The sequence below is a fragment of the Armigeres subalbatus genome, chromosome 3 (genome assembly GCF_024139115.2).
Source record: "Armigeres subalbatus isolate Guangzhou_Male chromosome 3, GZ_Asu_2, whole genome shotgun sequence".
Classification (NCBI taxonomy): Eukaryota; Metazoa; Arthropoda; class Insecta; order Diptera; family Culicidae; genus Armigeres; species Armigeres subalbatus.
In genome coordinates this window covers 298,061,930-298,087,530 of record NC_085141.1, presented here as the reverse complement: position 1 = coordinate 298,087,530, position 25,601 = coordinate 298,061,930, and the positions used below count along the sequence as shown (strand labels likewise).

Genomic DNA, 25,601 nt, shown 5'->3' with positions numbered 1-25,601 from the left:
CTGCCCCTGAACTTCAGTCCACATCGACCTGATTTTCAAATCAATTTTCGCACCAAACTATTTGCGAAGGCTTAGAATCACCGGAATTGTGTGAAAATCGCGTGGTACGCGGCTGGTACGGAGATGGGAAATAATCTGTTTATAGCTGTAGTTGAGCATGTTTCCAAGAGAATCTAAGGTCGAAAGATCAAAGGTCGAAAGGACAAAAGGTCAAACGGATAAAAGGCCTAAAGGACAATAGGTCGAAAAATCAAACCATCAAAAGGGACAGAAGGCCGAAAGGGCAAAAGGTCGAAATGGACCAAAAGTCGAAAGGGACAAAAGGTCGAAAGGGGAAAAAGATCAAAAAGGACAAAAGGTAAAAGAAGAGGGACGAAGGAAAAAGCAAGAAGGAGGAAGGGAGAAGCAAGGAATAAAAAGAAATAAGGGAGAAGGAAGAGGGAAGAAAAAAGAAGAATGAAGAAGGAAAAAAGAAGAAGGAAGCAAAAAGGAAGATGAGGGAAGAAGGCAGAAGAAAAAGAAAGAAGAAGGAAGATGGAAGAAGTAAAAAAATAAGGGGTAAAAAATTAATGGATAGTAGAAGAAAGAAGATCGAAGAAGAAACAAGTATGATAAAGGATGAAGAGAGAAGAAAGAAATAAATCCTTTTCGACTTTTAGTCCTTTCCCACATCCTTTTGTCCTCTCGACTTTTCATCCCCTTTCGACCTTTTGTCCTTCGGACCTTCTGTTCCTTTCAACCTTTTGTGCTTTTCAACCTTTTTTCTCTTCGGTACTTTGTCCCTTCGACCTTTTGTCCCTAACCCATTCCAGGTAAAGTCACTAGATATAATGTCTGGCGGAGTGAAAACCGTGAGATTTACCAATCAGTAAAAATCTTGCTAGATTTTGGCAGCCCTTGGAACATGTTCAAGCTCTCGCACGATTATTAGCTTTGATAAGTTGCTTTTACAAAGCAAAAACGCTTTTTTCACATTCAAAAAATCAAATAAAATGTTGCTCAACTTGTAAGTCCCAGAAAATATTCCTTTACCTTTTTTGGACTCATGCTTTTTTATTTTTTTATTTATTTTTAATTTTCCAATATATTTATCAGCATTATCTCAATACTCTCCATTGCTTCAAGCCCATTTGAAGCGTCATGTTCGATTGGATCTCCCAAATGACAGTTCGATTGGTGTCCTGTCAGTGTCTTTAGCACCAGACTTTAGCACTCTTTATTTGGCGAAGTTTTTTTTAGTAGGAAGCAACCCATTGGTTCTCCCAATCCTGGATGACTTTTCTCTCAAATCAGATTTTAGAATCCTGTGATCTCTGGATGTGGATAGGGTGACCATATGAAAATTTTCCAAAGGAGGATAATTCCTTCAAATCATGCCAAAAAAAGAGGACATTTGGTTGAAAAAGCAGGTCATGTGAAAGAAATCACCAATCCGAAAATTTCCTGTGTTTGATATTAAATTTACTGATTTTTCGGGGCGTCAAGTGAAATACGACATACAAATTTATTTAAAAAAAGAAGGAACGAACTCACCATCTTTATAGTGAGATTCTATTAAACAAGTTGAAGCTTTCTGAATAATGGTACACAAATGTTTGGTGTATCAATATGCTGGGCATTTATTTTAGGCAGCAATGCACAGAATTTTAGCAAGAAAATCTGAAATATTGTTGTTTTTCGAATGACTTAACCATCGCATACATCGCAACGATGAGCAACAAACAACTGATTGTATATTACTTAAGACACATGAAAGACCAGCGGAGATTATTCCTTGAATACTAACGAGCACATGGCAAGCGAATGCACATAATGCACGGCGTACACCATGACCACGATGCTTTCGATAGTTGTTCGTAGAAATTCAAAAATGTTTTCAGACTGGATACAACTACGGAGATTTTTATGACGATTTTGAAGATTTGCTGGGTATTATAAATAAATTTTGGAACTTTATGTTTGATTAGAGAACATTGTTGACTAGGGAATATATTTTTGCATCCATCTTCGCCAAGGGGTCATGAGTTTGAGTCCGTTGGGATTTCCTCCAAATCATTTTATCAAGCTCTTTTAGTGGAATATCTTTACCTGTTATGGGACCGTTGCGGTGGAATTAAATGGAATAGTACTTAACTTGACTAATGACAGGTGATCATTTTTAGATTTCTTTAGACTTATTTTGAGGACACGTACCATGTGTTTCGATCGAAATCAGATTTGATCACTCAATGTATGTTTTCTCGCAGCACACCTTGAGAAGCATTTGAATAATTTTATTCATAGCCCATTATTCACAATTTCGTGAAATTATCAAACTATTATTTCAAAACATTTCAAAACAAGTAGGAACCCATGAAATGAAATGTTACTTAGGTCCTTTTGAAAAGTTAAGCGAGAATTGTTTCCTCAAAATGTACAAAAAGGAGGACATTTCAGCCCAGAAGGAGGACATCCGATTTTTATCGAAAACTAGTCGACCCGGCAGACGTTGTCCTGCATAGTAGGCGAAAATTCGCATTGGGAACTGTCTATGCCAAATTCCTATACGAATCATAATTTTAGTTTTTCACGATTTACTCAACCTAACTCGTGAATTTTGCATGAGGAAATATCATATAAACCCGTCGGAAACGATAACGAACATATCTGCTGAAGGAATGAAGAAAATCCAACCAGCCGTTTTCGAGTTATGCGGATACGAACACAGACCATTTCATTTTTATTATATAGAAGAAGGAGGACATGTCATCCTTCAGGTTACCATATGGTCACCCTAGATGTGGATTCTGTGAAAGTAGCGGCCTAGCGGCAAATGGCCACCTACACACGGCGAAATTGCAAGATTCCTGCCTCAGCACTAGGCAGACTAGGCTGGTGCATACGGGAAGAAACCGGAAGCGATTCTAACCCAGCTGGTAAGGACGAACTTTTCGGAATAAAATTTTATTCTACCTCAGGTTTTCAAGGGCACCACTTTCAATAATGAAGCAACTGTCCTCTTTTTATTCCATGCTTGCTGCGACGCAGCAAAGCTAAAATAAAGGTTCCCCCAAACACACGCGATGCGACAGTTGCGACGCGATTCTATCGCTTGGCGACAGCGATTCTGTCGTCGGTAATATGGAAGCGTAAATACCAAATTTCTTGCAGCGACCCAACGATAAAATCGCGGCGACTAGTTGTCGCCGTCGCGGCGATGAAATCGCTTAGGTCTGGGGGAGCCTTAAAAAGATGACAGTTATTCGGTGCTTCTTAGTTGAGATTGGTGCCTCTGAAAATGCGAGGTATTTGGATTCTGGAGAAGCTGCAGAAAATTATTCTTGAGGTGAACCAGCCTAGGGCTGAAAGCCTCTTCAATAAAGACAAAAAAAAATATTCTCATGGTTGGCAGCAGATGCAGCAGCAGTGAATTATCCCCTCAAGATTAATTTTAGTAGGTAGTCTGCTACTTATTTCAGGTTTTATTTCAATCAATGCGCGCTCGTGATTCTGCTGATGCAGAAACCACCGCCATCGATGCTAGAACCGCTACCAACGCCATCGTTCTGTACGCTCTCCGTGATCACTCACCGTGGATCATCGTACAGAAATGACGCGCGAGCGGGTTTCTGGTTTGTTTTTTTTAGGGATATTAACCCATAAGGTCATTCATCCCTATTGTTCCCGATAGGGAAACCAAGTTTTCCCGAAGCAGCTGATTAGTTTTCAGCAATGCTGAACTGTAATTTATTATTCATCTTTAAATAAACAACAATAGTTCACTTATCTAGTTTACTTACAAATAAACTGGTTTCCTTCCTGAATACCTATGCTCCTCGATTCCTTTTGGTTTTGGGTGTTGAAGTACGGTTCAACTACCCTACCTTTTGGCCAGCGGGTTCGTCGTCAAACTGCTACTCAAACATAGTTTTCATTTATTGATCCTTATCCTAGCACTTTTCGAGAACTACTTACAATCTACAATACTGGTTCAGCGGATCAACCTAATTTGTCGCCAGAATCCGAATTTATTAATCCGAATAATAAATTGTAGCTTCACCGTGTCTGCAGGTAAGAATTTTCAATATTGTTTACATGTATTATTAATCATTTTCTTTTTCTTTTCAGGTTTTACTCACTGGAAGTGGTATCGCAACTGACCGAACTTTTCCCTGCTGATTTTAATTACTTATTTCAAGCTTTTATGTCACAAGAAACAGTATATTTTAATTGCTTTCAATAATCACGAACTAATTTTGCATTCGAAAACGATGGCGAACTTTTGTTTTTATTTTGTCTTCTCTATACCTCCTACCGTTTCTTCTACTACCAATATATTTTTCTCTCTCCTATTTTTACCACCACTGCTACGCGCGAGCTGTCATGCTGGTTGTTATGCTGCAACCAGGGCTGTTAATGCGGCGTCGTAACACCCCAGCCCGTAACATCCGGTCTTCCCGGATTTATCGAATCTCCAACGCCGCTAGATTTACCACACCACGTCTTTGAACCTTGCCGTCCGCAGTTCTCACGTCCGCCATTCGGATCCGTCCGTCCGATCCCTTCATCACTGCTACCACAATGCCTCGCCTCCAGGACTTCCGGTTCTTCCCGTCCACCACGAATACCAGGTCACCTTCATCGATCGGCTTCTGTTCGTCGAACCATTTCGACCGTTGGTTGATCGTCGGAAGATACTCCCGACACCATCTCTCCCACATTCTGTCTGCCAGCAACTGGGACCGCTTGTACACGTTCCGCAAAGCTTCGGCAGAACCCGTCAAAAACTGTTCCACCTCCAAGTCAGCACCCGACACCGTTCCCCGTAGGAAATGGTTCGGCGTCAGTGCTTCTGCTTCCCCAGAGTCTTGCGGCAAGTAGGTCAACGGACGCGTGTTGATCATGTCCGCCGCTTCCGCCAGAGTTGTCGCCAAGATCTCGTCCGAGAGCTTTCTCCCGTCATCCAGCACCCGCATCGCCTCTTTCACCGACCGCACCATCCGCTCCCAGACACCTCCCATGTGTGGGGTACCCGGTGGAATAAAATGCCACGCGGTAGATGAGCTGCCCACGATCTCTGCACACTCCCGATTGATGACGTCCATCTTCACCATCTCGTTGTTCGCTCCGCGAAAGCAAGTGGCATTGTCGGAAAATATTTGGCTTGGCTTGCCAAACTTGCTGCGGAAACGAGTGATGGCCATCCGACACGACTCGGTTGTGAGACTGTGCACAACCTCTAGGTGCACCGCACGTACAGCCAAACAGGTGAAGACTGCCACCCAACGCTTCTCTTTTCGCCGGCCAACCGTGACTTCCACCGGACCCAGGTAATCTAAACCTACGGAGCTGAATGGCCGAAGACTAGACGTTACCCGTTCAACCGGCAGTGGAGCCATTCTCGGTGTTCGTGGACGACACTTGTTGACCTTGCACCAGATACATTTGCTTACTACCTGATGAATCGCTGGACGCATTTTCGGGATCTGGAACCGCTGCCTCATCTCGTTGAATACGGTCTCCGAATTACCGTGTCCGAACTGCTCGTGGTAGTGCTGTATCAGCTTCTGCGTTATCGCGTGTGAACGCGACAAAATTATCGGGTACCGTTGGTCGAAGGAACTCTCCACGCTGTTTGCCAGTCTTCCATCCATGCGTAGTCACCCTTTGTTGTCTAATGCCGGTGAACTTTTGTAGATTTGGCTACTCTTTTTTATACTTTCCAACCGTGCTCCCGGCGGTCGTGCTACGTTGTTGGTTAGCGTGCTCATCTCATCCGGAAAGCTATCCCACTGAGCCTGCCGCCACAGGATTGTCTCCGCCTGCTGGAGCTCTTCTCGCCGAAGTGGCGCTTTGATGGCTTCGTAGTTCACTGCCGTTGTCTTCTTCAGCTGCTGCTGCTTTGCTGTAGCCTGTGCAGCAACTACCGGCTCTCCTCGTATCTTTCGCCGACAGTTGGCGATGAAGCGTACCACGGTCGCTGTCACTCGCAGTAGCTTCGCCCAACTGGATATCGGTTCGACGTTGATCGCCCCGTGGAATAGGACGACACCTCGCGCTTCTTCGTTGGTCTCTTCGTACCCTACTTCAAGCGTTGGCCACAGTTCTTGCGGCCGATATAGGAACGAGGGTCCGCAAAACCATTCTCCCTCACTTTGTAACGGCGGACCTTGACCCCACTTCGTCAGCACGTCTGCGATGTTCAGCTTGGTCGGAATCCATCGCCAGTCCGCCACCTTCGTCAGCTCCTGAATCTCTCCGACTCGAAATGCAACGAATTGCTTGTAGCGGTGTTGATCCGAGTTGAGCCAACTACACACGGTGCGGGAATCCGTCCAGAAAACTGTGCGGGCAATCTGGTACGAGTTCATGCTCAGAATTGTCTGGCTCATTCGCGCACCCAGAACGGCACCCATCAGCTCCAAAGGGGAATCGACTGCCGCTTTATCGGGGCTACTTTGGCCCGGGACATCATCAGGCTGCAGCGGACCTCACCCTCAATTACCGCTCGCAAATAGGCTACGCAGCCGTATGCGTGTTCGCTGGCATCGGTGAAGATGTGGACTTCCAGGGAATCGACTTCAGCGGACTTGGCGCCTCCGATGTGACAGCGAGGAATCCGGATAGTTTCGACCTCCGGCAACAAATTAATCCACCGCTGCCACAACGTCCAGGAATTTTCGTCGATTTCTTCGTCCCATCCACAGTTGGAACGCCAGAGATGCTGGATGATGATCTTGCCGTGGATGGTAAACGGCGACAGCAACCCAAGGGGATCGAAAAACCCCATCACGCAACTTGCGACGAGCCGTTTTGTCGGCCGCTTTCCCTCCAGCAGGAACGGCTGCAACTCTTCGCGGTGCATTGTCGAGAACGAAAACTCATCCGCATTCGGGTCCTTCGACGTTTGTTTGTCCCGACAGAAGTGTACCGGCGCTGCCGACTTTTCCTCCCCCAGATTCCGCAGAAACACTGATGAGTTGGACACCCAGTTCCGGATTTCGAATCCTGCTTTCAGGTGGACCAATCTAACCTCCTGCGCCAGCTTAACGGCCGCTTCCACAGTGTCGACGCTGTCAAAATAGTCGTCGACGTAATGGCGATGGATGATCGCCGCCGATGCCTCCGGGTATTGTGCAGCAAACTCCTCCGCGTTCCGGTTTTTCACAAACTGCGCCGTGTCGCTACGTCCATGACGTAGACGCTGGGTTGTTTTTCCGGAGATTTCCGGAAGATAAACCGCTGTTTCTGCTTGTCCTCGGGGCGAATCTTTAGTTGGTGGAACATCTCCTTCAAGTCGCCACCGAAAGCAATCCGCCATTCGCGGAAACCGGAGAGGACTTTGACCAGTGGAACGAGCATGTCTGGTCCTGACAGCAACTGAGAGTTAAGGCTGACACCTCTCACCGTCGCTGCAGCGTCCCAAACGAGACGGATCTTTCCGGGCTTCTTCGGGTTATGGACTACGTTGAGAGGTAGATACCATGCCTGATCGAAAGGGGTATCTGCCAGTTCTTCGGCGGTAGCGACATGTGCGTACCCTTTCTGCTGGTACTCCTCTATTTGTCGGCAAACGTTCTCATGCAGCACTGGATTTTTTCCGAGTTTGTTCTCCAGCTGCTTCATCCTTCGCAGGGCCATTGGGAAGCTGTCCGGGAACCGTGGATCATCTGCCTTCCACAGCAGCCCAGTTTCGAAACGATCGCCGACTCGTCTCGTTGTACGCTCCAATATTTCTCGAGCACGCCTCTCTTCTGCTGTTTCCTGCGGTATCGCCACCACCGATTCTTCCAACGCGTAGTGGCTTTTGAGCAACTCGTGTAGGTCGTCGTTGGCGATTTGCTGATGGCAACCGTGGTAGATTGTCTTGGCCCATACACTGTCCAATCGGGCTTGGATCGAACCGCGATTGGTTTCATTGGGTTGCCCACCTTCGCTTCCAAAGGGCAAACGAGTGGATATTGTTTGCTCCAATGAGCAACTGCGGCTGCCCGTCGTACGACTCGATCGGCAACCCCGCATGTGCTCGTACTGTGCAACGAGTTCTTCGCTGTCCAACATCTGATGTGGCAGCATCAGCTTTCCGACTGTGTGGACGGTATGCAGTAACATCTTGCCGCCCGCACTGGTACTCGTGCCCGATGCCCACAGATTCATCCTCCGCGTATCTTCCACTCTGGAGACATTGCCGGTCCATCTAATGGTCAGCCGCTCTTGTACTCCGACCGCGCCCAGGCGATCGGCGAGCTTTTTCTCCACCAGCGTGACGGAAGCGCCTTCGTCCAGGAACGCCAATACTGTAGCAGACTTCCCACCGCAGTACAGTTGTACCGGAACAATGCGGAACATGACCGTGAAGTTTGTCCGGATATGCGCACTCATCCCGACCACGTTTCCGACTGGGTGCATCAGCGGATTGTGGAACTCCCTGCAGTCGCCGATGTTGCAGCGGATTTTAAACTTACACTGGCCTCCGTGTTCGTTGAGACACACGTGACACGGTTTTTCATGGTTAACCAGGTTCAGGCACTCGGTATACCCCAACCTTTTGAACTCCGCACAGTATCACAGCCGATGGATCATTCCGTGACAGTAGTTGCACGGCCTCAGCAGTCTCTCGTTTGCGGTGACATTGGAACTGCTGGCTTCGCTGTGGAGATACAGACCTCCTCTTTCCTTGGACCTTCTTTTCCCCCCTTGGGGAGCTCCTTTTAGAGGATGCGACGGCTTGAACTCTACGTCTATGTTAGCTTCACAGGCATCCGCAACAATGTCCATCAGGATATCCGTCAGCTCCTCGACCCCTCCGATAGTCGACCCACTCGCGCTTTTCCCGATCCGGCAGCTTAGCAACCAGCGATTTGATCAGCAGCGGATTCACGAGGTGCTGCCGCAGATCGGCTGCCTCAAGATGGCCGCACAGCTGCTCCACCGTATTCCCAAAAGGAACAAAGCTCCGGAGGTTGTCCGGCTTAGGGGGGTCCAACCTGTTCACCTTGTCCAGCAAACTCTCGAGCAGTTGCTCCGGGCGACCATAATGCCGACGCAGCTTTTCCAGGACCCTCGGTATCGACTCCGGCAGTAGTAGCTGGCCTGACACCAGCTCGAGTGCGTCACCTTCGAGCGCTTCCTGCAGCCTCATCAGGTTTTCGTGGTTCATATAGCCACAGGCATCGTTGGACGCTTTGTAGGCCGCGTAGAACAATGGCCACTGCGCTGGTTTTCCCGAGAACTTTGGGAGCTTGTATGTTAGCCCCTTTCTCGCGGCCAGCTGCGCCTTTGTCGGTCCGGTCTGCTGTTGTCCTAGCCCAACATGGCTTCCTTTCACCACCCGCTTCTTCCGCGAATCGCGCCGTTTGGCTCCCTTCTCCAGAGATGACTCGGAGCTACGGCTCGATGATTCCGCTTCTTCTTCCTCATCGGTATCCTCGTCTTCCTCTTCGGTGTCCTCGTCGTCTTCTGCCAGCATCTTGACGTTCTTCTGGGTCAGCTTCAACACATTTTGTTGAATTTTGCTGGAAGTTCCCGCTCGTAGATCGTCACCAACATATTTCGACGACGTCTTGGGCACCTTGGAAGCCGAAAGATCTGCCATCTTCTTGTCCATGGCCGCCATTTGCCTCTCGAATGACTTCTGACTTGCTTTCATCCGAACCATCTGCTCCTTCTTCTTCTGAAGCATCTCAGCTTGCCAGGCCCTCTGCTCTTCTTCTTCTTCGGCATGCATTTGCAGCTCCATCTCCGCCTTCTTCCTCTCCAGAGCACGCTGCATCTCCTTCTTCTTCTTCCGCAGCTGCATTTCAACCTCCAGCTCCTCCATCTGCTGCTTCTGTCGCTCCTCTAGTGCACGCACCTTTGCTTCCACACTAGAGACAGCTAAATAAGCATTCTTGCTGGATTTGTCGGATTCATCGGCTTCTCTCTGGCTACGGGTCTGATGCTTCTTGACGGTCTTCTTCTTCTGAGACTCCTTGGCCATCTCCTGACAGGCGTCGCTTGGGCAAAACCACTTTTTCGGAAAATTGCCCTCGGCGATGCCTACGCAACGGGAATGGAACCATCCCGAACAACCGTCACACCCTACCATTTCCTCATCATGCGTTGACGGGCCACATATTTCGCATGGCGTTTCCGTGAGATTTAGGACCGTTTTGTCCTTCACGGATTCGGAACCGGATTGCATGTTGCAGGCACTACAAACTCACTGAACACTATTTATTTCAGTTTATTTTTCAGTTTGTTCCCGATAGGGAAACCAAGTTTTCCCGAAGCAGCTGATTAGTTTTCAGCAATGCTGAACTGTAATTTATTATTCATCTTTAAATAAACAACAATAGTTCACTTATCTAGTTTACTTACAAATAAACTGGTTTCCTTCCTGAATACCTATGCTCCTCGATTCCTTTTGGTTTTGGGTGTTGAAGTACGGTTCAACTACCCTACCTTTTGGCCAGCGGGTTCGTCGTCAAACTGCTACTCAAACATAGTTTTCATTTATTGATCCTTATCCTAGCACTTTTCGAGAACTACTTACAATCTACAATACTGGTTCAGCGGATCAACCTAATTTGTCGCCAGAATCCGAATTTATTAATCCGAATAATAAATTGTAGCTTCACCGTGTCTGCAGGTAAGAATTTTCAATATTGTTTACATGTATTATTAATCATTTTCTTTTTCTTTTCAGGTTTTACTCACTGGAAGTGGTATCGCAACTGACCGAACTTTTCCCTGCTGATTTTAATTACTTATTTCAAGCTTTTATGTCACAAGAAACAGTATATTTTAATTGCTTTCAATAATCACGAACTAATTTTGCATTCGAAAACGATGGCGAACTTTTGTTTTTATTTTGTCTTCTCTATACCTCCTACCGTTTCTTCTACTACCAATATATTTTTCTCTCTCCTATTTTTACCACCACTGCTACGCGCGAGCTGTCATGCTGGTTGTTATGCTGCAACCAGGGCTGTTAATGCGGCGTCGTAACACCTATTAAATTGAAAATTCATTCAATTAACTCTTTATACTATTTGGAAAACATGATCAAATAGTAAAAGACGGTTTGATTCCCAACATAAGTGTCCATTTCGAAAAAGGAAATGGACCCTAATGTTTAAGGTGCACCCTTTAAGAAAATTATTTGAATTAACTTCAACTTGCTCAGTCCTCCATCTGTGTAATAACCCTTTAGTTCAAGGTAGAACATTGCGTACCTAGAATTGGCTTCCGACGATACTACTACTGGATGGGGCAGCCTCGACCCACTGACGCAAGACTCGCCGGTCACCAAGTCTGGGTATGCGAATGCCCTGAAAGCACCACCGGTTTTATACCCTTGCTCGCAGGGGAGGGAAGGGCTGGTCCAACAATGCTGCTGCTCTCCGGTATGCGAATGACGCTCGAGCTCAAATCATGGGCCTTTTTATACCCAGAGGAAATGATACGGTGGGTCACTAGACCCGTATCTTACATCATTCTGATGTCCGTGTTGGGAATGCATTAACGGGATTGATTGGTTCTGATTTTTTTACTGGGTTTTCAATAGTTTCAATAAAATTGACAAATTGCTGGAGAGTTTCCGAGTCGGTTGATATATAAATCTCGAAAATCCATCGAAAGATAAAGGCTCTATCAACGTTCAAAATCTTACATGATTTCATGATGGTCTCCAATTTTATATTCCCAGAACCTTCGTGAAAGACATTGTCCAACGTCGAAAAAACATCCTCGGCGTGGTTAACATTTTTAAAGATGGCAGTGGCGTAAGAAAATATCGTCGGTGGCTCGTGGGGACATTTGGTCGAAGGGACATTTATTCGAAAATTAATTTTTAGACACGTAGGGCATTTGGTCGAAAGGACACTACATCGAATGTACATTTGGTAGAACATATATTTAGACAAAATCAGATTTTAGTATAAAGAATCATCGTGCACTTGGTCGAATAACGTTTGGTCGAAAGGAAATTTGGTCGAAAGCGAATTTTCGAATGAATAATCTTGGTACATTTAGTTGAATGACGTTCCGTCGATTGGATATTTGAAAATTATTACACTAATATTGTACAAAGAATGATGCGTTCATAAAAGGAATAAATAATAGAAAAACAGTGAATATTCCCGACAGGATATTGACTATACCATCTGGTCAAAAGATATTTAGTCGAATGGTGTTTCATCAAATGATACTTGTTCGAAAAAACATTGCGTTGAATAGACATTACACAGTTAGAATTTTTGTGTAAATTTACGTTTATTTTGATGCACATATTTGGAGCATCAAAAAACATCTAAAATTAGGTTCGACGTTAAATTTACATGAATTGGAAATTCAATCAAGATCGTTGGATTTTACACGTTTGATGATTTCAATGCATGTAAAATTAAATCTATTTTTCACCCTTCTATCGCCTCCCTCTTATACAATATAATCCAATTGAAATAATAATCAGAAGAATTAATCTATTTCACTTAATTATATTTCAAGTAAAAATAAAAAAAAGTTGTTGTTTTAATGATTAATTCAAGGTATAATGTATGACATGGTGTCGTAATTCTTTCCACTGCTATGCACATTCGGTTGAGCTGCAATTACTCCTCTCCCTATAGCCGAAATCGATAGCAGCTGGAGCAAAACTACTAGCTGAAAATAAGAAAGTAATGAATATAATGGACATGCATGGACAATCATGCAATTTATGCTTACCATTAACGTAGTTGTTCAACATCGTTTACCCTTAGCTTGAACGGGTTATTTGGGACAAAAAATCCATATTTTCCAGAGTAACTAAATGCAACGCACACTGCCACCATGTTGTTTTGACACTTAACTAATGCAGGTTTAAATTTACACGATCGTTCGAATTTAAAGTTTTGTTGATGGAAAAATAAATTCATATCGACATATTTTTACAGCAATTGAAAAATAAATGAGAGTTCGTTTAATTTTACATCTTTTTTGATGCTCTGAATATGTGCATCGATTTTAATGGAAATTTCAATCAAATTAGAATTTCAATTAATGTGTTTTTACGACTGAGCCTGTTTACACGTCGTTGAAATTTAAACATTTTTTGCTGTGTAGGTCATATAACCATTTGGTCAAAATTAAATTTTCGTCCAATAATTAACGAATTATGGTTGGAAGTGAATTTTATATTGAACTAGCAGACCCGACGAACTTTGTTTCGCCTAAAATTGATTCATTTTCTTATTAGATCTTGAGTTACGCAGAAAATTCTGTTTGTATGGGAGCCTCGCGTTCCAGAAGAGGGATGGGTTTCGAATCACCACAGAAACATATCTTGCCTTCCAAAACATCCACATGCTAGATTTGGTTCCATTTGCTTGATTAATTCTCGAGTTATGAAGAAATTAGTGTTTCATTTGTATGGGAGCCCCCCTTTCCAAAAGGGGGAGGGGTCTCGAACCATCTTAAGAACCTTCTCCGGCTTCAAAAACCACTGCATACAAATTTTCACGCTGATCGGTTCAGAGGTTTCCGAGTCTATAAGGTTCAGACAGACAGAAATTCATTTTTATGTACTCAATACTTATATAGAAGAAGAAGAAGATAGAAGATTAATTACACAGGATTCTGTTTTCACACGATGGTTTTTCGCTAAAAACTTTTCGTAAAAACAGAATCCAATGTATTGTATAAATATTTTTTAACCTCGACCAAACCGCGAGTCTTTCGGTTCCCCAAAACTAACATTAGGTATAAGATTTAAGAAATGAATTGTTAAACTTGATTTCGGCTCCGTAACGCTTCACGGCAATTGAGCCTCCAAAATAAACGAAAGATTAAAAAAAAATAAATATTTTTTATGGAAAAGATGTTTAATTTTGATACACATAGTTAAGTTTGTCATTTAGGATGTTTTTTATGAGATATTGCAAAAAAAGATTCGGCTACCGGTGGGACTTGAACCCACACTATTCCATTAAATACACGGTCGGATGATCAAACTTTGATTTTAATCAAAAATTATACACAACCATTTGTGAATTACGTACTGAAGTGTACTTTTATTCCTTCTAGCGAACAAACCTTTGAACTTTCTATAAAAAAGGGTGCCATTTCTAATATTTTTCAACATATCGACTTTCATTTGTGGCGTAAATCATATTTAGAAATTCACAGCTCGAGTCTATTCGATATGCTGCCACTACGTTATATTTTCAAGGGTGTAAATGATAACAGTTTATATGATCGGAAATATTAAATACATTTTTTCGCCATTTTTATTGATTAACAATTATTTTGGTTGCATCAAAGGTGAACTCATGAAAAATCACCAGCATTAATTGAGTGAGTATTCCATAACTTTCATACACTGACAAGCAACCCTAATCACCCTGTGTAGATGGTAATACGTCCGTGTACTTAATCGAATTTGCTTATTTTATAAATATTCTCCGCTTCAAAACACATGTTTTAGTCCACAGTAAGGGAAACTAGACACACGTGATCCCCGGCGACACATATTTTCTCCAGTGTTCCTGAAAACTAAAATCATTTTTTACAACCGCTATTTGTAAATAGATCTGTTCGTATCTTTATGTACGTGGGTTTAAGGTAGGTTTCATTATTTTAGCGTTATTTCAATTATGTACTAGCACCAGTAGCGAGAAATGTCACTTCGATGTCATGGGACTAATTTGTGAATAAATTGTTCCACAAGTTATTCACAATTGTGTTTTTTATACAAACATGTAGCTCTTAAATGATCCAAAAACTTTTTCTAATAGGTCATTGCCCTAAGTCTGAAATTGGTGGCGTGAGAGCCGAACTAGTGTAAATTTCGTTTTCGTGTCTCATACTTTGTATTTAGAAGAATGATCTGTTTGACAAAGTTCTAGGATTTTTTCAGCATTACATGTCTAAAATTCCAAATTGTAAATAACTTTTGTAGGAAGTTATTAGCAAACTAGTAAAACTAATCCCATGAATTTTTTTTGTCGTTTTTCCATCACTGACAAGAACAATGTGATTAGTTTTACAATATACGAGTCACCAGTCTAGTATGATCACGGTCTTTGTATTGATGGTAGTCTGACGACCTCTATGCAACATAGATTTTTTTTGTTGGTTCCAAAATTGGTACCAGGGATATTTACCACTGGCCATGGCATTTGCGATGCGGCCTATTTTCAATTTAAAGACAGGACAATTAGACTTCAAAATATTAAAAATATATCTATGTATCAACTAAACCAATTTTGGTACCATAACTCTATCAGTCACAAAGAGAGATCATCTTGGATTGGAAACATAATGGTTGTCATAATTTATTAACTGCCTTTTAGTGCAGTGAGTTTTTTAGTAGATAAATCATGAGCAAACAGCAAACTTTGTTGATAAATCAGACATTCGCTGCGAATGATACTCTATTCGAGAAACAAAATGCTTGCGTTTCTCAATACCAAACATATGCTATTTTCGCACGAATGTTTTTGGATTAGACTATAAAGAATTGTTAAGATGTAAAACCAATTTGAGCTTTCATTAAATTTGATAGAACTAAAAAATATTTAGCTCACAGATCAATAGGGAAACTTTTGGAAAAATCAATATTGTAACATCTTTCAAGAAAAAATAATCGCTTCCAATGATGTTTTTGAATAAATAATATAATTCTTTATCAAGTCAAGTTCTGAAGGATTGTACGACAATTCCCCGAAAACCAATTCCCCGAATGCAATTTTCCCGAATGCAATTTCCTCGAATGTAACAATTCCTCGAATGCAATTTCCCCGAATGTAACAATTCCCCGAATGTAACATTTCCCCGAATGTAACAAATCCCCGAAAATAAAGTAGTTTTTGCAAACACATAATTGTCATCGACTAGTAACGCCCGAACAGAGCAGCGTTCAAAGATTTGTTCCAGAGTGTTTCTTGGGAGATCCCTAACATTACCAAATCTTTCGATAGTATTGTATGCCCTTGATATTCTTTATTGTTAAATTATAAAGAAAATATAATAAAGTGTTTTCCTATTCATTTTTTCTAAAATATTCGAACATGGGCTGAATTTATTTGGTGGAGCAGAATCGCGAACATAAATTCCGTTTGAAAGCATCATGGTAAAAATTTGTGAAATCAAACTCCTGTCCTATGTAAGGCCTATCTCTTCTTAAGAATTTGCTGTAATCGTGGATATGAATCCTTAAAAAAATAATGCGTATGCCCGGAATAAGGCAATGGTGAATGTGATCCCTTCTTTAAAAGTAGTACATCTACTCGGAATAACGCAATGGATTAATTTGATCTCTACTTTGAAAGTAGGTGTTTTTCCAGAATAATGAAGAAGTGAATGTTATTCCTTCTTAAAAAATCTGTATCTACCTGGTATATGGAAACGGTAGATGTGATCAATTCATTAAAGTTAGGCGTTAGCTCGAAATAAGCCAAAGTAGAATGAAATTACTTTTTCAGAAGTAGAAATTTGCCTGCAATAAGGTTATGATAAATGTAGTCTCTTCCTTTGATGTAGACGAGTTTGGCTGGAATAGATATAATATATGAGATCGCATCTAGCAATGAATATCAATTATATAAACCGAAAAAATGACGTGTTCATTCAAAGAAGGCAATATCTCCTCCATTGTCCTTATACTGCGTAGACGCGATCATTTAAGGAAGCATTATCTCCTTGCTTCGCTTTACTCCAGGCAAACGTGTACAATTGAAGAAGGGTCTATCTACCCTCTTTGTCTTATATTGGGCAAACGTGTTCATTTTAAGAAGGCATTATAACTCGTCTTGTCCTAATACCGGGCGAAGCGATTATAAAAAAAAAACATTATACCGGAAGACGCATTAATTTTCTTCCTTTATCTCTATCCTTCTTCCTAATTTTTCCATTCTCTCTTCCTACATCTCACTTTGTATTTCGCTCTTTCTCGCTCCTCACATAACACTTCTTGAATCATATTTTTCACTTCTCACTTCTTACTCCATACTTTTCACTTCTTACTAGTACACTTACTGTACTTACTTCTCATTTCTTACTTTTCACTTCTCACTTCTCACTTCTCACTTCCCACTACTCACTACTCACTTCTCACTCCTCGCTTCTCACTTCTCACTTCTCACTTCTCACATCTCACTTCTCATATCTCGCTTCTCACATCTCAATTTTCACTTCTCACCACTACCCACTATTCATTTTTCACTTCTTACTTCTCACTCGGCCTAATGACGGTTCGGCATACAATAAAACCTCCATGAGTCGATGTTCCATTACTCGATATCGACTCATGGAAACAAATTATGCCATATTAAAAAATATTCCCTGGGTTACTTAGATGGTCCCTTCAATCAGCTTCCAAAGGATTTTCTATTCCACATCTCGAGATTTCCATGAGTCGACGGTCCCTTCTACATCGACTCATGGAGGTTTGACTATAATTGTCTTCGGCCCAATGTCCCAGCATCTTTTTTTTTTACAATTTTTACGCGAGTTGTCCCGCGACCCTCACTTTTGTTGCAACTCAAAATTGTGTCAAAAGCCAATTATGTGACTTTATGTTAAACGACGCAGATTCCTATTTCAGTTTTAGTTTATATGTACTGTGGAAACAATTCGGGGAAATGTTACATTCGGGGAAATGTTGCATTCGGGGAATTGTTACATTCGGGGAAATGTTACGTTCGGGGAATTGTTATTCGGGGAAATTTCATTCGGGGAAATTGCATTCGGGGAATTGGTTTTCGGGGAATTGTCGTACAATCGTTCTGAAGATCAAGATTACAAATGAATACAAGATCTCATGGAAAAAAATACACGAATAAAGCTAAAATAGCCATTTAAAAGCGAGTGTTCGGAATATGAGTCATGTTCGGAATTTGAGTCAAAACGGTATAGACCGCGTAGAGGTGTGGAACATTATAGATAAGAACGGGAAGGGTCGTTTGGCTGAATCCCACTAGGCCGAACAAACCATTAAGCCGAAACACATCTGGCCAAAAGTCATTTGGCCGAAAGGGTCGATTGGTCGAAAGGGTCATTTGGCCGAAAAGGTCGTTTGGCCAAAAGGGTCGTTTGACCGAAAGGGTCATTTGGCCGCAAGGGTCATTTGGCCGAAAGGGTCATTTGACCAAAAGGGTCATTTGACCGAAAGAGTCATTTGCTTAAAGGGTCGTTTGCGGAAAGGGTTATTTGGCCGAAAGGGTCGTTTAGCCAAAAGGTTCATTTGGCCGAATAGGTCATTTTAAAAGTGAGAAATAAGGAATGAGAAGAGAGACGTCTCACTTCTCACTCTTTATTTTTATCTTCTCACTGTAAAAAGTGAGAAGCGCGAAATGAGTGAGACGTCTCGCTACCCACTTCGCACCAGTGTTGGTAAAAACTCTAAATCTCAAATCTCATGGACGATTAAAATCAAGCGTGAGTTGAAACGCACCAAACTCAGCAGCTAAAAACTCATGGATGAGATGAATCATCCATTTGAATCATCGTAGGTTTTCTTTTGTTCTCCTTCTTTAAAAACAGTGAATTGACGTTTGTTGCATAAAATAATAGATACTCTTCCATGTATAAGCAATAAATTCCCGCCAAATTGATTTCAAATGCGTTTTTGAACCGAAATGATTTTTTGGCAAATGAGTGAAATGATGCGTTTTAGCCAGGCATTGCAATATCATCTGAGCACAGGATATTATCTTTGCTTATGCAAAGATATTATCCCTAATCAAAGAGCACTCTGGAAAGATGTTATCATTTGAGCATTCAATGATGATCCAGATAGCCAGCATGTTTCGGGGTTTGTTCACGTTGCGAGGGCGTTGCTACAACAAAAACAGTGAAAAAATGTTTCTCCATGGCGAACATTGCACTTTGTTTACTGAGCAGATAGATACCGTGCGGGACCGAAATCCGTACAGCACCGAAATCCGTCCACCTCATGAGATATCAATAAATTAAAGGGGGTTAAAGGCAATTAATGTAGAAATAATTAATATTATCCTGTTCAGATACTTGGCAGTAAGCTTTTAGGACATAGAATTGGAAAGAAGGCTTTGAAATTAAAACAACAAAAATCAAAAACAAATCTTCACCCACCAAACGCGTAGTTTGTGCCGCCATTTTGTTTTCAGGTAGAGCATAATTGCACCAAAAGTAACTGTGTTTTTATTGCTTATTGCGCATCATTATATAAGATCAGAGGAATACAAATCAAAGGGATCGCTTCTCAAGGTGCGTATCAAACTATTTACAGTGGTAGTTCAGTCAATCAGACTGTTTCAATTTAAATATTTAGTTAGAAAATAGCTGTACGGATTTTGATCCTTCGATTCGAAATCCGTCCACGGTGGACGGATTTCGAGTCAAGAGTAGTTGATTTAATTCATTATTTTATCATGTTTTTCGTAGTTTTTAATGAGTAAATGTGAAACAGTTCAAAAGTAGAAGCCTTCATGCTCCTGTGTTGATGACAAATGTTTTATTTACATTTGATTCCTATTTTCTAATGACTTTTTCATATACTAAGGTGCTTAAGTGTACGGATTTCGATGCCCCACGGTAACTAAGATCGATATCCCAGCATATTATCAGTATCTTTGCTCAGAAGATCTAATGATGGGATAAAATGTAATGCCTGGTTTTAGCATGAAAAACTCAAGCGTGTTGCATTCTTTTAAAATCGCAGACGATTTCATTTGCACACCCCACTATGGGGCGGCTCCCACACTTATATCGTAGATTATTGTCTAAAAGATGTGAAATACTTGTTTTGCAGGTCGTTATTACTTCTAAGGTCTCCAAACTCCCTGGAATACAGACCTTTGATCTCTATGGAATATATCCCTTTTATCTACGAATGTCTCATGTACACAGCAGTCTATAGATGTGTATTTTATTGCAGCGCAGACCTGTAGAGTTCAAACTAGAAAATTGTATACTGTTTTTATGTGAATTGAGTTGTACAGATGTTCTAAGTTGCACAAGGACTCCGTCAAATACAGGCCATTGCATCTACATACGTAACAGGTTGTCTTTGTAGGATTTTTCAGATTGGTTCAGGCTCTTAACCCGTAAAACAAGTAAAGGGAATACAATATAAAGCTCTATTAAAGCTAAACGAACTCCATGCAATAAAAGCTTCAAGATATATAAGTATACTGCAACAACATTTATTTATTCATTATGTACATGAACATCCTTAACAAAATCATCATTTATTTCTTCAAGATCGATTAAAATATCTGCTATGGTATATTTTTCTGTACTCGAATCTGTTGTATTGCAAGAAGTTTCAGTCACTAAAAAACTTTGAACATCTTCTGGATATTCCAGATTAGATTTATTTTGAAGTCGCTTTTTCTATGGTATCCTCTCTTGGATCCATTAGCTCGTCATTAACTCTTCTGCGCTTCGTACGCTCACTTAAATCCTCAAAAAATTTTGATGGCCTTCCACGAGATGTTGAAGCCACTGGCTCTGGCTCAGCATGATAAAATTCTTCTAATTCAAATTCTGTGTCAAGCCATTCCTCATTATATGAGTCAAAGTATGTTTTGGACCGGGATGCGGCCTGCCATTTTTTTTTCAAATTTCAAATGCAGATTTTTCAATTTTGTATGGAGTTGACTCTTTTTTTGTTTATCCACAGCGAAGCTTTGGTAGATATATTCCAAAACTTTTTCAACGCGATCTACCTGACGTCCCTCGTGAGCTCTAAATACTTCAATGAGTTGCCTATAATTCATGATTCACCAAATAATAAGTACAAACATTTCACACGATTTACCTTCGCAATCACAGCTCACTATGCACTCAGATAGACATTCATAAATGTTCTGTTTATTTATTTTACCTAGGTACATACCAATAATTATCGAAAGATGTCCTTAGGTACAGACATTTTTGCTTCTTGTATTCACATATTGGATTTTAATTAATATCAAAATTTTACTTTTATGAAATAATTTCAAATGAAGCCTAGAGTATTTTCGTAACCCTCAAGAGTATATTGTTTTTTTTTTCATATTTATTTGCTTGATACTTGATAGATAATGAGTTGCCTCCTCTTGGTGAGCCTACGCCAAATGGAGTATCATATAGCTGCATAAGCTATCGTGTACACGGCCTACCACGAAGCATACGACACTTTTCGTGTTATCTACTATCTCTATTTTAACTGTTCTTGATGCTTTTTTGTCATACGCTTGGGTTTTTTATCCAGCCCATCACAGTCTGCCTTGTATTATGAGAATAATTACATTTAATGTTTCAAAATTAATGACTTTTTTTTCGAAAAAGTGATCGGAATCGCAGATTTGCAGCCATAAGCAGCTGGAATTTGTTTTAATGCCTTCTGGGAGGTCCAAAGAAAGTCGTAGTGGTAGTCGCTAAGCGAAACTTTTGAGAAACTTTTTTGTATGGAACTTTTGCATGAAAAAAATTCTACGCGTCATTTTCGGATGTTTCACTACCTATTTTCCCATAACTAACCCGTTCTTCGCAAGTCCATGAAACAAGCTTTCAGAAACTTTTCAAAGAGTTGGAAAAGAGCTACTGTAGCCGAAGATATTGACAGTTGAATAATGCATTGATTTTTCAAGAACTAAAAAGTGTCTGGCTCTAATGCCTATATCTTGATAACCATATGGCTTAGAGTGCTGATATGCTGGGGTTTAATGCTCCAAAGCATTAGCATTTAGTAGGTCAACTTGAATTACGAATCAGAGAAAGTCGATTTTTTTATTTTCGGCCACCTGATTCCCCATAGTGCACCCGTGGGCTCGTTGATTGAGATTTTTGAATGATTTTACCAACACTGCTTCGCACTACTCACTTTTCACTGAAAAGTGCGAAATGAGGAGTGAGAAGTGAGACGTCACAAATGACCTTTTAGGCCTAATGACCCTTTCGGTCAAACGTTCCTTTCAGCCAAATGACCCTTTCGGCCAAACGACCCTTACGACCAAACGACCCTTTCGGCCAAATGACCCTTTCGACCAAATGACCCTTTCGGCCAAATGACTTTCGGCTCAATGGTCTGTTCGGCCAAATGGTATATTCGTTAAGAAAATTATTTTGAGCTTTTTAGTGGAATGTCTTCACTTGTCATAAGACGAGTTAATACAATCCCATTGAATTCCACCACTTAATTGTATCTTGACAGATACGTATTTCGACCTCAACAGTAAGGCCGTCTTCAGTGTCTCGTAAACGTCGAGTCAAATACGAGACACTAAAGACGGCCTTACTGTTGAGGTCGAAATACGTATCTGTCAAGATACAATTAAGTGGTGGAATTCAATGGGATTGTATTAACTCATTTTATGACAAGTTTCCCCGATGAGAACAGCTTTTCTGTGAAGCTTACCAGACTTTCCACTTTGGTTGGCATTTTTTTCTGTTTCATTTATGAAATTGATAAAATTATTGAGATGTTTAACTTTCATCGGAGTCATTTGTAACTATAAGCTCTAGAGAGCTGGCTATTTGCTTTGACGAACAGCATATATCGATGCAGGATTATATTTCTGTGTAACAGGTAGCTATAAAAACAAATATTTCCTCTATTGTTGACTAATACAAAGTTTTCTTCGTCAATAACTGACGCTATAATTTTACTTCGCTGGCTAATTTATTTTGTTATCAAAGTGGATAATAAACATCAAATTGCTGTTGGTTGAGGGATATGAGACAGCAGAGCCAAGATCACCGACTGCTGATACTTAACACTGAACACATATTCTTACTATATACTATTCGGTTTAATACTTGTGAAAGCTAGAGGCCGGAAGATTTGTGAGATCCAGATATTCATAGGGTATTGGCAGGTATCCCGGCTTTAGCACACCCCTCTAAAGCCGGAACTGCATCATAAATTCTCGAGTGAGCACACGATTATGGAAGAGTTTTCGTAAAGTAATAGAAACATTTAGCTTAGTATTTGAGTTGAATTGAGTATTTGAGTATGTGCTGATAATGGGATCCTTGCCCATAATGCGTAATGCATTGTTTCCAATTGTGTTGAAATATCCTACCTCAATAAAATTATAATTCGATTGGAATTTCACACCATTTTTATGACATAGTTCAAATTGGCGTTTGTTGCCATACTGGGGAAATCAGTTTAATAATCCAACCCGCATACAATGATACGGTAAAATACCCAATAGTGTAGTCATAAAGCCAGTTCAAACCAACTATTGCTTGGCTTACACTGATACGGTACTATATTTCACATACCTGGATTGTTTATCGAAAAGTGCATGATGTATTTTTCATGCAAACCATGTTCTAATTTCATTACTGTAAGATCCAGCCCAGCTATCACCTAAGGTTTATATTTTCAGATATTTCTAAGCTTATTGCAAATCTATAAACCAAAAGTTCTACAAGCGGAGAACAAATTTTGTCCCGTGCCTCTAAAGTAACTCATGGAATTCTGAATTTTCCACGAAACCCACATTTGCTGCTAATTTGAGTTCCTGTATCAAGTTCGAATCGTTTACCGCGGTAAAATAATTCCTTCTACGAGATCGGAATGCTCTGATTGTTCATTTGATTTGAGTTTGCTTCATTGTTCAGGTCGCGAAAATCCTCATTGGCCATGCTTGCAATGGCTCATTTATCATCATTGTCATTTAGTTTTGTTTTTGTTTTGCTGGCTGTGCATTTGCTTCCATGCCAAAGGACAAGTACTGCATGGAATTCATGTCACACTGTCAGAGAGGTACTCCACTTCTTCCTCGGGTAACCATTTTTGGTGATGATCGAGTTGATTTCGAATGCTTCTTCCGATTCAAAATGGGCTTCGGAATGTCAATCACGCAATCCCAATGAATACCGATGCGTTGGCGTACCGATCATCAGCTATGATCGTTACGATTCGATAGTTTTCAAATCATGCACAACGCTTCTTCACAAGTTGCAAAGAACCATCGAAGCAAAGTTCACTAACCTGCACGATTTCCACGCAAACATCCGAAGGAAAGAAAAAAGAAGCTCCCCAACCCGAATTCTGACATTCCAATAAATAATCGAGATTTCATTTCCCATAAAACGCATCATTTCTCATTACGCACATCAAACCGTCGATATCGGAGGACTTTCATCGACGAGGGCTTCTTTTTTTCTGCCCTCCGGCTCATTCCCGTCGATCATCAACAATTCAGGGCATGTTCCCTGTCACTTCGCCGGAGCATCAGCGCGGTCCCGAGATCGAACCATAATGTCCCTCCGTTCGTTGCCTCTTTCGTTGCATTCTGGCGTATGGTATCAGGTATCAGGTATCAGAACGTCGGCTCCAGGGGCACGTTCACCTCAATTTGGGAGATTTGTGCCATCGCCTTCACAGCCTTTTTCATCACACACCTGACGGAAAAGGAAGTGAACAAAAGGAAAGGAATGTGGATGGGAGAACAAAGGGAATGTTTGGAAAAGGGCCCTTGAAGAGGGCATACAACGCATTAGCGTGCAAGAGCTTATAGCTCCTCACCACAACGGGTTATGAACAACAAAATACTCTGAAGGTTCAGGTTTCTGAAGTCAATTTCACTAAGTAAGTGTTTACCAAATATTTGGAAGCGCAATTGTGCATAGACTGGGCAGTTACATATTAGATGATAAGAAGTTCCATAATCGGATTCACAACTATCACAAACAGATGATTCAACGCGTTGAATATTTGCCATGTGATAGTTCAGTCGGCAGTGACCTGTCAAGGCCTTGACTAAGACACTGCAATTCTGTTTAGACAGATTAGCTAAATAGCTTGCTACTACCGGAGATGACTCCCGGATGTACAATTTTGTTTGATGACATGAATCCAGACTACTCCAATGCCATTTGTGCTGAGTGACAGCCCAAGAGTTGATCAAAAGCTTCACCCAACACTTGGATATTGGAATAGCTGGCTCAGGACCAATAAAGTCATGCGATGCTCCATTACGAGCTAACTCATCAGCCAATTCGTTTCCAGCTATGGAAGAATGGCCAGGTACCCATATAAGGTGTAAAGTATTTACTGAATTCAGTTCCTCAATTTGAGTTCGACATGCGATTACTAACTTCGACCTTGAGTTGGCCGAGGCGAGAGCTTTAATAGCTGCTTGGCTATCTGAACAGAAGTATATTACTTTGCCCATAATGCGTTGCTGCAGTGCAGATTGCACTCCACACATGATGGCAAATATTTCCGCTTGAAAGACAGTGCAGTGTGTACCCAGTGAGTGTGACTGTTCCAATCTCAGCTCACGCGAATAGACGCCTGCACCTGCTCTACCTTCGAGGAGGGAGCCGTCAGTGTAACAAACAATGCTGTCCGACATACTTCTCTCCAAATAGCCAGATGTCCACTCATCCCGCGAGGGGAATTGTGTTGAAAATGTCCTATAAGGAAAACTACTAACGTGTGTGAGATCACTTGGAGCAAGGACAATTTTGTCCCAATTAACCATAAGCGGTAACAACGAAGTGTGTGTAGAACTGCGGTTTACAGGATTCTCTTCCATAAAACCGAGTACCCATAGTCGGTAAGTACAAGAAAATGCTTCTTGTTTGAGATGTATGTAGTGGGGCCACGTCGAAGAGAACTTCGAGAGCAGCCGTGGGAGTTGAAGAGAACGCACCAGTCATTGCCATTAGGCACA

General features: G+C 41.5%; 2 protein-coding genes across 5 annotated transcripts in view; one reads left to right on the top strand and one right to left on the bottom strand.

Annotated features, from left to right (window-relative positions):
* LOC134224953 (serum response factor homolog) overlaps positions 1 to 25,601 on the top strand; it is a 738,652-nt gene that overhangs the window by 631,030 nt on the left and 82,021 nt on the right. The window lies entirely within an intron of this gene.
* LOC134219688 (uncharacterized) lies at positions 3,659 to 5,633 on the bottom strand. The gene is made up of 4 exons (XM_062698507.1): positions 4,119 to 5,633; positions 3,955 to 4,044; positions 3,780 to 3,893; positions 3,659 to 3,719 (listed from the first exon to the last, which is right to left on the bottom strand). Exon 1 carries the CDS (start codon positions 5,631 to 5,633, stop codon positions 4,443 to 4,445), a length of 1,191 nt encoding a protein of 396 aa, XP_062554491.1. The 3' UTR covers positions 3,659 to 3,719; positions 3,780 to 3,893; positions 3,955 to 4,044; positions 4,119 to 4,442.

Excerpts from the sequence above, each read along its gene's own strand:
- LOC134219688 (XM_062698507.1), bottom strand. The coding sequence starts at position 5,633 with ATGGATGGAAGACTGGCAAACAGCGTGGAGAGTTCCTTCGACCAACGG.